The 14,574-nt window shown below is 38.9% G+C and overlaps 1 protein-coding gene across 1 annotated transcript in view; it reads right to left on the reverse strand.

The window, feature by feature from the left end:
- atp1a2a (ATPase Na+/K+ transporting subunit alpha 2a) overlaps window positions 1-8,393 on the reverse strand; it is a 60,997-nt gene extending 52,604 nt beyond the window's left edge. The window contains exons 1-4 of the mRNA XM_032566485.1: window positions 8,239-8,393; window positions 6,421-6,495; window positions 2,731-2,790; window positions 1,760-1,963 (exon numbers count right to left, since the gene is read on the reverse strand). Of these exons, the coding sequence (XP_032422376.1) occupies window positions 1,760-1,963; window positions 2,731-2,790; window positions 6,421-6,495; window positions 8,239-8,250 (351 nt within the window). The 5' untranslated portion in view covers window positions 8,251-8,393. The remainder of the gene's footprint in view (window positions 1-1,759; window positions 1,964-2,730; window positions 2,791-6,420; window positions 6,496-8,238) is intronic.
- Between the last annotated feature and the right edge of the window lie 6,181 nt (window positions 8,394-14,574).

Here is a 14,574-nt window from a genome sequence, read left to right on the forward strand (position 1 = left end):
GCTCTGGTGTTTAGGGCCTGTTCCTGGGCGGCCAGGATGAGGGCCTCTGTGCTGTCCTTGAGTCCAGCTTTTTCCAGCCATTGGTAGGATTTACTGATATCAGCCACTTGGGTTATTTGCTGGTGGTACATCCCATGTAGGGGCTTGTCCTGCCATGATGGTATCTCTGGCACCTCAACCTCCGTTCCCTGTTGTCTGAGATATTCACTGAGCACATTGTCTGTTGAGGCTTTGTCCCTGATGTATTTATGGATCTTAGTTGTTTTGTCCTGGACTGTGGTTCTCACCTCTGCCTCCTTCCTTGCGGCTCGTGTACAGTCTCAGGGTGCTGGATTTGGGATGGAATCCTCCATGCATTGTTAGTAGTTTTCTAGTCTTAATATCAGTGGCTTTTATCTCCTCCTTTGGCCAGCTAATTATTCCAGCAGGGTATCTGATTACTGGCAGGGCATAGCTGTTTATTGCTCGGATTTTGTTCTTGCCATTGAGCTGGCTTCTCAGGACTTGCCTTATTCGTTGGAGGTATTTAGCTGTGGCTCCTTTCCTTGTGACCTCATCGAGGTTGCCATTTGCTTGTGGTATACCTAGGTACTTGTAACTGTCCTCTATGTCTGCTATTGTTCCTTCTGGGAGTGAGACCCCTTCTGTGCGGATGACCTTCCCCCTCTTTGTGATCAGCCGACCACACTTCTCTAGTCCGTGCTGTAGATCAGTGAGTCGATGTCTCGCTCACTCTTGGCATACAGCTTGATGTCATCCATGTAGAGAAGGTGGCTGATGTTGGCCCCATTTTTGAGTCGGTATCCGTATCCGTGAGTCATAGGCTTTCTTGTAATCAATCCAAGCCATGCACAGGTTGGTGTGTCGGGTTTTGCAGTCTCGGGCAACTGTGCGGTCTACGATGTCGAAGTAACCATTCCTTCACCAGTCTTTGCATGTAACCTCTCTGATTAGGGTTACTTGAGTAGTAGCATTCCAACAGATCCACATTTTCATCTCTCGCCCATTTCCGTCTTGTTCCAGTAGCCCATTTGTCATCAAGGTGCTCTGGTCCCCCAACACCTGACGCAGACCTTGTTTGGTATATATATATATATATATATATATATATATATATATATATATATATATATATATATACTTGCATTTGATTTACACAGCATGTTAAATGATAAATAAGGTGGATAAAACAAAATAAAATATAAAAGAAATGCCAAATCTCTTTCTTCACTTCTCATTTTTTTAAATGTGTTTTTGAACCATCAGGTCAGGACATTAATCGTTTAATACTCAAAATTTAAAATTTTGAATTAGGACCATTGTAGAAAGAAAAGAAGGAAGTCATTTCAGCTAAAAAAGTCAAACATTTTTAGATTAATCTCAGAAATTTTTTAGAAAAAAAAAAACATGGAAACGTCTGAGTTTCAAAAGTCAAAGATAATCCAGTTTTGGAACTTTTTCTTTTTACTTTTTCTTGAAAATTTCTGAATGTTCTATAAAAAATGTTTGAGTTTTAAAACTCAGACATTTCCTTGTTTTTTTCTTCTAGATTTTGTTTTTGTGGATGTTTACTCCTTTTTTTCTGTCTGCAATAGCCATGGTATGCATCATACAAAATCTCAGAGGGCAGGAAACCTGATGGGGACACCCCTAAATTAGAGCATGAAGTAGGGGTCAGCACATCTGTAGGGAAGATGTATGCTTTGGCAGAGCTGCAGTGTGTATAGTGTGCTAAATGCTTTTACATGCATTTTCTCACGTTGTCGTTGGCCGGCTCGTCCTCCATAGCTGCCTGGATGCTGTAGGCCAGGAAACAGAGTACAGCGCCGATCCACAGCAGGATGGAGAAGCCACCAAACAGCTGACGACAGAACTTGACCCACTCTGGGGTGGTGGGAGGCGGAGTCAGCGCATTCGGACCGTCCCTGGCCAGAACTTCTGCAGCTCTGCCGTTGGTCAGGCCCTGAGGGAGAGCAATTTTTAGGGATGAATGTCCTTCTGCTTGCAGTGGATATCTTTTTACAACACAACGGCCCAGTTTCTACCATGGCTTAAAGGCAATTTTACTGCTTCAGCTGCAGAACATCAAGTATTCCTGCCTGGCCTATTTAACACAATAAGCACAATAAACTGGGTGACTCTGCCTGTAAGAGTTCCTTAGCTGGGACTTTATTGAACATTTTACTCAGATGTCATGGTCTGATTTACATAAAATCTCTTTATATACTTTAAATACCTGGAATACAAAAATGTTATTAGACTTTCTAGGAACTCGCACTGAATTCATTTGTGCTGCCTGAACCTTTACCTGCGCTCCCAGTGATTCTATTTTTTCATAATCTAACCAAGATCAAATCTGCTTCACTTCACCTGCAAGGCCGCAATATCAACCCTAACGGCAAGCAGCAAATGTGGCTACAGCAAAAAGGCTTTGTGAGGTGCTTGTATCTGTCCGTGTATGCGATAGTATTTTTTTTTTTTTTTTTTTGCATCAAAGAATGCAAGTTTGTTTGTGTGTGTGAGGGATTAAAGATGAAGGACAGCCCAGGTGAGCCGGGCGCGCCGCAGCAGGTCGAAATCAACCAAAAACGCGCTTGGTCTCAGTTTGCATTTTGCCTTCCAGGGAAGGCAAGCACAGATTACATCTTTATGTGGGATATTATAGCAACTCTTTATTGTGTGCTTGTGTGTAAGTGAAAATACAGGAGGCCCGTGTGTGTGTGCTGTTACCCGTGTCAGGTCCACTCCATAGCGTTTTCCCACTTCATCCACAGATATTTTATGGTCATCCTGCAAGGATAAAATATTTCCTTGTAACTTGTGCTTCGGCTGAACACAAACACAGTCCGTATTTGGCAAAGCATGAAATGAAAACTAGTTATGATTCTATAAGGAGTCATTCAGTGTTATATACTATGTGATCTGAAGCTGTATGGCTGCTGCAGGAAAAGCAAAGTCCCACTGCTGCCCCGTCTTACTGAAAAATGCTTTATTCTCAGTTTCCAATCGGACCCAGAGGATTCAAATAAATGATTCATGTCTCATGACAGATCAGAGAGGTCAAAGATGTCCAACCCCACTGCATCTCATTGTGCAGAAACGCATGAGCTTTGTTTTCTATAAATGTATGTCTGCTGCATTCAAGAACGACGGCTTATGATATTATTCATAAGGCAAGCTCTCCAAATGTACAGAAATGCACGCTTCTGTAAAATGATTGTGCTTTGTGAATTTATTCTAATCCAGAATGAGTCACATGTTTACAAAGTCAAAGGGACAATTTTGTCTATCTGAAAGCGCAGCTGGAGAACGGGTCAAAGTGACATTTTGTTCTTGGCAGTATATTGCTGTTTTTCACTGATTGTTATCATTTCTGGAAATAATTTAAATCCTTTCCTCTGTTGATGAAAAGAATGTTTGTATGCAGGCTGAGTGAGAGAGTGTCTGACAATGAAAATAATGCCTTATTTTGTAGAATTCGGTCAAAGAATGCGGGTTTCAGCTAAATAACAGCTGTGAAAATCAGATTAAACAGAAAAATATGGCTATCTGAAGCAGGGTTGAAAACACCTAACATCAAAATTGTCTGTGCATATTGAAGCGAACATCTGGCTCAATCTGGGGTAAAAAGTAAACATCATGGTTACATCTAGAAAAATAATTATTTATTTGCATCATCCATTGCTGAATTGAACCTACAATTTGGATTTCACACAGCTAACCAGCTAACAGCTACTACACTGCTCTCAGTATTCTAGAGCTACATATACGTTCTCATAGGAATTGTCTAAATTTACATAAACTTTAAAACATAGCTGGCATGATTGTTTTCCTTTTACAGAAGAATTTAGAGCACAAACTCACTCTGGTGACATTTAATCACATTCCATTCAAGTACAAAGGGCTGCTGTAAAGTAAACCCTCCTGACAAATATTAGCCATTTTCTGCAGGGATTAGCAAAATGTTTATTCTTCCATCTGGTGAAATGATGTGCAGGCAATCAGGTTTTATTACACACTCAGGTTTTTATGAGGACCTTTTGTTGATAAAATGCAATTCCCATTGTTTAAAATAAAGTCTTAGACAGAAGTTCAGTGGCGCAACCAGTAGAACTAAAGGTAGACATGAAGTAGTTTGGCAAACTTGGATAATTTGAAGGAAAATTTAAGAAATTGTGCTGCTTCAAACCTTTTTCCTCACATTTGGAAAGTTGAGGGAAGAATTTGTAAGTAAAGAACGAAAGTTTAACATAGTCAGTAGTGCAGATGTCTACAAATTACTTAAAGTGTTCAAACACACTGAAGAGCTTTGAAAATAGAGAAACTCCTGATGGACTTTCAGAACCAGCATATTTTAGTCGCTGCAGTTGAAGTCGTTACAGAAATATCATTTTAAAAACCATCTGTTAAAACTTGAAACTGTGTATTTGAAAAATGAGAAAGCATAAAACATGATAAGATTTTAATTTAGCATGACTCAACAAAAAGACGTTCCTTTGATCTTCCAACCTGAGAACATTATGACTGATTGTGACTAGGCGATAACCGTGGACAAATTAGCAATTACTGGAACTCTCTCATAACTTGCTAGTTACTTTAAGGTACTTGTTGTGTTTTAAGTTCACCAGAAGCTACTATGTACTTTCAAGAACTTTTCAGGTACTTTTGTTTCAAAACTTTCTGCTTATGTGCCAGAACGTACGTACGGCAAAGCCCTTTTCATATGGAGCTTATGGTTCCATAAAATGTTCCCTAAAATTTACCTCTAAGTTTAAGGGAATGTACCATAATGTAAATCACCTTGTGCTGCAGTCTGGTTCTTTAAAGTATGTAGTCAATTCTGGTAAAGTAACCAGTAAGATCCAAAAAGGTTATTGGAAAATAATGTTCCAGGAACTTATTCTATTGTCTAGCCACCTCAAAGCACGGTCTGACTCCTGATTGAGGCTAGCAAGTAGTGACCAGTAAAGTAACCAGTCATTTGCATAAAAGCTCGAAGAAAGTGTCTTTGGAGTTCCATTAATTACCCTAATTATCCTTCTGAAAAGATAACCAGTAGGTTTTATGAAAGTGCTCAGTAAGCGCCAGAAAAGACCTCGTTATTTCTGGAAAGTAGCCTCAATGTTCCAGGAAAGTGTGGGCTGTATAATGGTGTACCATCAAATAGTAATGCAGACTCAAAATATTAGGATAATTTTCAGTTATTTTAGATACTAAAGAAAATCTATATTGAACAGTTTGTGTTCTTAGAGACTTTTAGCTTGACTCCTTTATAAGAACTTCTCTCCGTTTCTCCAAACTGAAATCTCCCTGATTGCTGTTTCTGCCTTGTGATCTACTGGCTGCCCATAAGTACTCCTAACAGCTGCACTGTCTCATAAAAACTCACTAAGGAACCAGTTTAGTTTTCCACAGCCCAGAAACTCAGCTTGGTGCCTTGTCACTACATCAATTTTTAAAAAAGCCTCTTCCAGTAAATGGACAATCAATTTCTCTTTATCAGGTAGGATTTGATGGTTTTGCAACGAAACAGCTTTGTTGGTAATATTCCACAAATAACCTGTAATCATGTCATCTTTGGGGGTCTTTTGAATTTAGAAGTTTTGCAGTAAGACATTAATCAGCAATCATCTCTGGGAATTGCGTCAATCTTACAAAATAAATAGTGTTTGTTTTTTCTTACCCAGCATAAAAAAGAGCAAAATCTCTCACTTTCTTTACTAACAGAAACCTCAGTCAGCAGGAAGCAATTTGGCCAAAACTCATCTGAACGACCTTGTGTTCTCAAAACATTCAGCTGTTATTTATATTGGGCTATAGTCAGTATTGATCCCCCAACAGCTAGTGGTGATTAAGGTGATTTACTGTGTAAAAACAACAGAAATGGGAGGAACTAAATGAAGAAGCATATGAAGCAGAGTGATGAAGGTAAAATGTGGCAATCACAAAACTCACTGTTGACAGTTTCAAAGGGATTTTCCCCTTTAATCAGATGGAGGCCTACTTTTTATTGACAGGAGTTACTTTATCACACGTGGTGCAAGAAGTAAAACTTAACCCAGTTTTCATGGGCATCGCTTGGTGGCTTTCTGACAGCACCTCAAAGAACTACAGCTCTGCGAAAGGCAGAAACCCGGCACCAGGCTGCTGGTGGCCCACAAATTATTCAGAGTCTTTCTGAGTACAAAGCGGAGCAGCCAGAGGGAGGCTGAGCAGATAGAGGAGAAACAGGCCGGCATTGCGGCTCGTCTGCAGCCGACTGCACAGAGCAAGTTGGATTGCCATTTTGTTTACGGGCCACGGTTTTCATTTATAGCCTTGTTAAATAATCTGGTGTCTGTGGCGTAGCGCTATTTGGAGATCATTTGGGAGCAGCGGAGATGAAATCAATCACGGCACAGGGGCGGCATGTTTGCTCACCAAGGCCACCTCCTTCTTCAGCTCGTCCAGGTCCTTATCCTTCTTCTTCCTCTTCCCTCCACTCTCTGTCCCCCACTGTGGAAAAACACAGATACAACAAACAGGAGCCTAAACCAAGGACATTTACATTCATGGCAGTATATTACAAGCACAATGGACTTGTGTATGCCGTTTCATTTCAATCTCCCAGCACTATTGGCAAACCATTCACGGAATATGGAAAAGATTTTTTTTGTCACAGTGGAAGTTCCTCATTTGCGAGCGCGCGTGTGTGTGTGTGTGTGAGTTGGGAACAGTTGGAAGAATGGCGCATCATGGAAATCATCTGCCGCTGTCAGTCTCCTCTTAGCAAGCACGTGTGCATGTCAGTGCAGCAGTGAAGGCGGGAGAATGTGAGGGGAGAGCGTGCACGTGAGTGACACGGTGAAAACCTAATCAAAAAAAGAGCCAAAGAGGGAGCGCCGAGCCGGTGGAGAGCCTGAAATGTGTCTGGCATAGCAATTTCCCCCCACTGTGCACGAGGAAGATTACCAGGCTGTCCTCCCATAAAGCTAAATGGAATGAGGCCTGATGGAGAGAATACAGGGAAAATTACAAAATAACCCAGATAAACAGCAAGCGAGGAGGAACAAAACTTATTGGGGAGGAGGGCCATCAACCTGAGATGGGGGCTTTTGTTGCTAAAGAATACTCACAGACTTCATTCCCCTTACACATGTTGGGAGCACAACATACAAGCAGAGTCTTGTAAAAGTATTTTGTCATGCTACAACCACAAACTTGCATTTGTATTTATTTTGTATACAACTAAATAAAGCTAGAGAACAAACAACAACATGAATATTAACAAAGCATGATGATCCACTGCTCAGGTTAGAGAATCTGGGATAGAAAAATAGAGATAAAGTTTACTTTGGTCAAATGAGATCAAGACTTTACCTTATTTTGCATATTTTCAAAATGCTGACCAGCATTTGAACGTCACCCTGAACACACCACATGCATGGGAAGATATGGTGGTGACTGCATCATGACGTGGGGATTTATATCTTTCGATACAGATCGAAGTTTATTAGAGTTGAAGAGAAGAAGGAAGAAGCGCTACAAAAACACAAAGTCTTAGCAACTATTTTTGGTCTAGTTTTGGTAAAATATCTTACAACACTTGAAATAAGACCAAGCAAACTTACAAGTAACTTTTCAAGAAATAGGCGCTTGTTTTAGGTCAATCATTTTAAAAAGTACTAAAAATAAGCTCCTATATCTTTATAAAAGATACTTGTAAATTAGTTTTGTCTTATTTCAGGTGTACCAAGATATTTGCACTAGAATAGACTGAAAATACTAGATTTTGTTTAAACATAAATCTATGTTTGTAGGACTTCATTTTTTTTGTTTACAGATGTTTTCATGTAATCTGACTGAGATTAATCTCTTTCCAAAAAATTGATATTAAAAATGTTAGTCTTTAGATGTAGAATGGTTGTAAAACAGTTGCAACGTGGCACAGCAAAGACTGAAAGCACATGCTACATTTTTGAGTTTTTATTTTTAAAAACCAGCATCTTGAACTTTACACATCCTTCATTTTGCCAGTTTATAACCCAAAAAATGCTAATAAAATACAGAAGTTTGTGGTGGTAGCATGACAGTATGTGAAAATATTGAATTGGTGTGGATACTTTTTCACTTCTACGCACTGGTTTACCATTTCTGCTCCGTCTGGTTCAAAACCCATTGCTTTATTACATTAAAACTTACAGGTATTTAAAAAGTGCTATTTTTTTTTGTTTGCTGAAAAAAAGATTATGAACTTACCCCTCTGCCCATGCTTGGTGTCCAGACGTCTGCAGGTTATACAGTAAATGACAAGTTCGGCGGTCTGGGATCTGCTGGGGTCTCCCACCAACATGTGCAGAAGACACTGCTGCTGGCTTTTTTTGGGCCTGGCACCCTGCACCACACCAAATATCCCATTACCCCCCTCAATGTTCCCTTCTCTCTGGGTAACCTGAGCTTTACATCCCCTGCCCCACACCATTCCCAGGGTTTCTCTCCCCTCTCAACTCCCCATCAGCAAATGCTTTCCCACCTGCTTAATATTCCCACACGTGGCCCTTCGGTTAACAACAGCTCATCAATCACCGCTGTCAACGCTACAAATGAAACCTTGCTCTCTACATAACGCATACAGTATTTACAATAAACATGATAATGAGGGATCGATAAGAGGCCTCGAGGTTTATAATGAGGAAGCAGCAGAGTGTTCAGCTGTTGGGATTCTGAGGCAGTCCTGGTGTCTGTTGTCCAAATAGATGAGCGAAGCAGTGAGCTGTGCCACTGAATCCAGTTTTCATTGAGTCTTCAGCTTGATTCAAAGCCAATGCAACGTCTCGGTTGGCTCACAGTCTGCCGTCTTTTCCGACATACGGCAGGTCAACCGCTGGGCTCGCACAACAGATGCAGCAAACGATCCTGTGTCAAATAAGCTCCAAATATCTCCTAACTAATTGCCAATTACTTTGAGGCTTGATTTTATGCTTGAGTTCTTCCCGCACTGCAATATGACTAATTCCCTGTAAAGTGTCTACTTCAATATCCTGTGCCATACTCCTCACATAGGTTTCTGGTCTTTCAACATTTTCCACAATCTCATCCAGGCTGAAAGAAAAGGTTAAACATGTCATGAAGAGCTCTGTGAAACTAAATGGTGTACACTGCATCGCCAAAAGTATTGGGTCACTTACCAGACTGCAAAAACACAAAATCCTACAAAGTATTTTTAGTCTAGTTTCTTTTGTAAGCATATTAGTAGACTTACAATACGACAAAACTAATCTACAAGTAACTTTTTAGCAAGAAGTAGGAGCTTGTTTTCAGTCAATAATTCCTTAATATTTATGAAAAAGTACTTGTTCCATTGGCAGATTATTTCACTTATAACAAGACATTTACCCAATAAGTGAAATAATCTGCCAATGAAAATAGTACTTTAATGTAGTAAGCCAGGTTGGTGGCATCAACTAACTCACTCTTTGGTTACCTAGCAACAACCTGTTTAGTAACTGGGGCTTAAGGTTTCACTAATGTGCCTCATAATTCCTTAAGAAACATACTGGAGTGAAAACTGTGGAAAGGTCATGTCACTGATTTGGTAATATTTTGTATATTTAAAGCAAAAAATTAATTAATAATTATAGATAGACTGATATCAAATGCTTATATAGTGATATGTTTTTCAGTTATATCATCCAGTCTCTATGATTTATTGCAAAATAAGCCACAGGACCTTCCTTAGAAGCTTCTCTGAATATTTTCGATATTCTCCGACAAACTGAGACAAGTTTTTCGTATATCCTTTCTACTGCAGGTTCATGGTGCGTCTCCATTTTTGCTCTTTGCAAGTCCTTTTACATCATGAACAACCTCTTCCTGTGGAGTTGTGGGCTGATTTCTGACCTTATTCGTGATCATAATACATTAACCTTAAAGATGAGGGCAATTTCCTATTCCTATCTTTTGCCAATAACTGAACCACCAGCTGTCAACTTCTCACACAGCTTAGTGCAGAAGGTTGTTGTTTCCCCTTCCAGTTTTGTGCAGACCTAGTATCTTGTCCCTGACATCCTTTGACAGCTCTTTGGTTGCGACCGTGGAGGAGGGGAAGCTGGAAAGGAAGAAATTGATTTTGTGGAGATATGTGCTTAATGAACATAATGAGTTCAGCTCAGGAGGATCTCTAATTGATTGACTGATTGATCGTACCACATGTGCACACAACCAATCTGTGGGAGCCAGAACGCTGACTCGCTCGTTGAGGATCAAACACTCATTATCCCCAATGACAGGAAGTGAAAGCTTTCATTACTTCTTAAAAATACATCTTAATTTTTTTTTTTTGATGCCAACAGCAACTGTTGTATGTTTAGCTTTGTAAAGATTATTATCCTTAAGCTGTAAAGATATTAAAGTAAGTCATTATTTCATCTTCACTTTCAACCTCTACCATGTTAGTGACTCAGCGGCCGAACACAATAAATGTCTGATATTTGGGATGTTGATGTTTTAATTATCTTGTGCTACTGGACAGACAAGATCTAAAAAGCGTGGAAAATGAAAGCCTTCTGTGAAATCCTTGTTAATTGATCGTATTTAACAGAAAATGTAATCATAGACAATTAGTATACAATATAAGCAAGGACTAAATCACTTTGTGGTCAGCTTTAAGAAGCATCACCTCATTTTTAATGTGAGTGGTACATAGAAGAGAAGGGACTTTGGAAACAGCACGAATAAGCAAAAGACTGTTTTCATCTAAATGGCAGTGAAAGCCTGAAATTACCTGGGGAGAAAAAAAAGCAACAGAATACATTTACCTTCTTGGTGAAACTTAATTCCTTCAACATTTGGAGCAACATGGTGTATATCTTCAGTAAGTAGTGCCATTTCCTTTGAAGCCATCTGCTGGAGCAAACACATCAGAGCCAGTGACTTAAAGAAACGGAATAAGCAGATTAAGGAGACTGGCTCTGTTTTAGAGACTCCCATAAAAGCCCTGCAGCTGACTGGAGAAAGAATAATGTTCCACAAGCTGCTCAACATAACAGACAACACAGCAAACCTCCATGTATCATGCTAATCAAACAACAAAGCACCTTCAGTCATGCTTGTTTGGTTCTTTTGTCATAACCATTGGTACAGGATGTCACTTGTGCTTGCATATTAACTCTTCAATCATTATTATTGTTTGTTCATGTTCTTTCTTTGTTTGCTGCATACAGCATATTCAGTCACAGCACACCTGTGGAATTGCCTGTTAATGCAAATGGCAGATCAACCAATCAGAGCTGCAACTCAGTGCAGTTGGGCATTTATGGTAAAGATGAGTTGCTGAAGTCGAAATGGGAAAGAAATGAGAATCTCACATCAGAAACTCCTGATACATGGGACTTTAACACATAAATATGTTGAATTTAAAGAGAGGTGTTGCTTTGGCGTCAGCAAATGTCGCAGTAGATACTATGCGGTTTGTGTATCCTCACAACATCCTTCAGCCTGAATGCACAGAGCTCCTGCACAATGTTTAATATATTTAAAAGAAAATGCGGGACATAGTGGAAAGGGGGATTTATATAAAGATATGCAGCCAAGACATTCGCTGCAAATGTATGATGCTATCATTTGAATTTAGACCATTGTCTCTGAGGAATGTTTCAGGCACTTCCAAGTCTACTTTATGCCATGAAGAATTATCTTCTGAAAGCATCAGGGAGTTCTGCTGGCAGTGTGCACCTAATAAAATGGTGGTGAGTGCATGTGTTTTATTCAAATCGTGTTTTTAAGCAGGTGAGAAGACACAGGTTGTCTCCTCAATAAAATAATCTATGCTGATTAGGGCTTTTTTATTCTTCCACTAACTGAACAAATTAAAATCAAGAAAAATATTCTGCAGACTGCAAAATCTATTAAATTATGTATTCAGTTGTGCAAAAGGACTGGGCATGGCCAAAGAAAAAGAACATGTTAAAGGTGACAAGGTGCATGGTGAGCGAACGCTTATCTGATTAACTTCTGCTCAGCTTGTCGATAAAGCTTGGACCAGTTCAAACAGATAAAATGTGGTCCGAATTACTTCCAAACCAGATCTTTTCAAATATATTTAATCAGATTTGACCCACAAAATAAATTTTAACCTACGAAAAAAAAAATAAAATCTAGTAATCTTACCATTTTTAGAAATTACATTTGCAAAACAAATAATAGACTGCATCTTCTGCCAGGTAAATAGTGCATTTCTGTTTCATATGACAAAATCTTAAGTATGTTTTTGTACCTAACTAACTAGGCTTTAATCAAGAAAAACCTTTCAAAACATAAGCACATTGTGTCTTTAAATGCTATGTCAAGCGATTTGAATCCTTTTTCTCTGCCTAAACAAAACAGTAAAAAATAAATAAATAAAAAAATAGCTTTGCTCTGCATTATCCCCCCACCAGCTGGTCGTTCGGACGGCGCAGCTGAGCAGGTGCATCAGTTAAAGTCTGCGACTGCACTGCGTCTGAATCTGAAGCAGAGCATTTCTGAAAAGGTCATGTATGTTCACTGAACCACACCTGCTCGTTAGGTCAGAAAAAATTAAGCCTTTATGAAAATTATATCTCATTTTGTCACTTTGCAAAAATGTGAAAAGGTTGTGAGTAGCTGCCAAGCATTTTTTGCAGGTTAACATAATTTCCGTTGGATGTGGTTTAGCAGTAAAGGGCACGAAATTATTCTGATTAAACTCTATATGTTTTTTTTCTTTCATTAAAAGCAAACCACCTGGTGATTCTTGTTCACTATTTAAAAAAACAGATTTTGTCCCCTTAAGTGTTCCTGTCGCTGCAAGCAAGAAGTACTAAGATTGCTAATAAAGTCAGGGCTATTTTCTAATGAGTTTTCTTCTCCTGCCAGCTGTTAAGAACATTCACATGGCACACAAAACCTTTACAACCTTTTTCTTTCACATAAAAGCACCAACTTCAAAGTGTTTTAATTGAATAGTTTGTGATGTAAGACCAACACAGCACAGGGCATCATGATTTCATCATTGTGAAATGAAAGGGACACACTGGTTTTTTTTTCACAAAAACAAATCTGAAAAGTGTAACATGTATTTGTAATCCTCCTCCTGTTCTCTCATTTCCCAAATACAATCCAGGGCAACCAGTCGCCTACAAAATTCACCAAATGTGTAAGCAGAGTCTACCTGTGGTTTAATGTGGAAATAGAAATGGCTGTTCTGTGAATGCTTCAGACATTTGTTAGAGAATAGCCTCTGGAAGACGAAGGAACTCAGCAGACAGATTGTTGATAAAGTTGAAAAGTGTAAAAAAAAAAGGTTTAGGTTAAAAACAATATAGTTCAATAGATTATCTGAAAATGAAATGACTGAGTGTAAGACAGCTGCAAATCCATCAAGACATTTCTGTTCGCCTTGAATGACGGGCTGGGAAAGATAAGGAATTTATCAGAGAAGCAGAAAAATCTTATTTCTGAAGGAGCTTCAGAGCCGTTTGCGGCAAACTATTCAGTTTGCTACAAACTATTCAGGAGGAAAGGATGTGATCTGATCAGTTTAAACCAGAATTAAAGTTTTTTTTTTACATACATTCAAAACGTGAAGTGGAAAACTAACACTGAATGTCAGCATAAGCACACACTGTCACCAAGGTAGCCATTTCATGATGAGCATCATCCTGTGGGGATGCTTTATTTACCTGAATCCTCCAGCAGAAAGTCAATCCTAAATGCAGTTAGCACTACAACTGGCTCAGAGCAAAGCATATTAATGGGTTAAACATGTTTACAGATGCCCTCGTTTCAACTTGACAAATGTTCTTTTTTCTTACTGATACTCCTGGAAAGACAATTTTGGTTATTTATGACATTTTGTTTTGATATAAAATACAGAAATGATTTATGACTGAAAAAAATAAGTAGTTCTTTGTGGCACCTTATGATTTTTATGAAAGCTTGAATTCTTTGAATCATGGTCTTTAGACCTCGCCTGTGATCAGACTATTTTTTTTCTTGCGTATAAACATATCTCCCTTGTCAATAGAGCTATTTATAGTTTTTTCTAAACTGTTGTTTTGTCTTTTTATCATCTGAACAATCATATGGTAATTGCAACCAAATATTCACACACACACATAAAAAGACAACTTTCATTCACTCACTGACATTAAAACAGAATAAAATTGGTCACTTAGACTTAATGAAATTATCTCTATTTAGTTCATGTTAAAATAATGAGTGAGGTATAATTTTTTTCCAAACTCAGATTTATCATTTCCCATGGCGTTTTGCCTTTTAAACAGCACAAATGGGATAAATATTTTTGTGTCCCCCCACAAGTTTTTTACAGTAGTTTGCAAGAATTGCGGCCCTTTGTTCCCAAGAGAAATTTTGTGGCTGAATTTGGTTTGTTCACAGAAAACTTCAGCAGTTGCTGGGAAGTTGCTCCCAGTTGATAGAAATTTAAATGAATGTAAAACTTGAGGCAAACTTGGAAGAAAACCTGGACAGAGGTCCAACTTCCAACAAGACGATGCCTCCAGTCAGGAGCATTTGTACCGACTCTCTCCCTGTTTGTGTTTCTCATGGAAGAAT

The sequence above is a fragment of the Xiphophorus hellerii genome, chromosome 6 (genome assembly GCF_003331165.1).
Source record: "Xiphophorus hellerii strain 12219 chromosome 6, Xiphophorus_hellerii-4.1, whole genome shotgun sequence".
Lineage (NCBI taxonomy): Eukaryota > Metazoa > Chordata > Actinopteri > Cyprinodontiformes > Poeciliidae > Xiphophorus > Xiphophorus hellerii.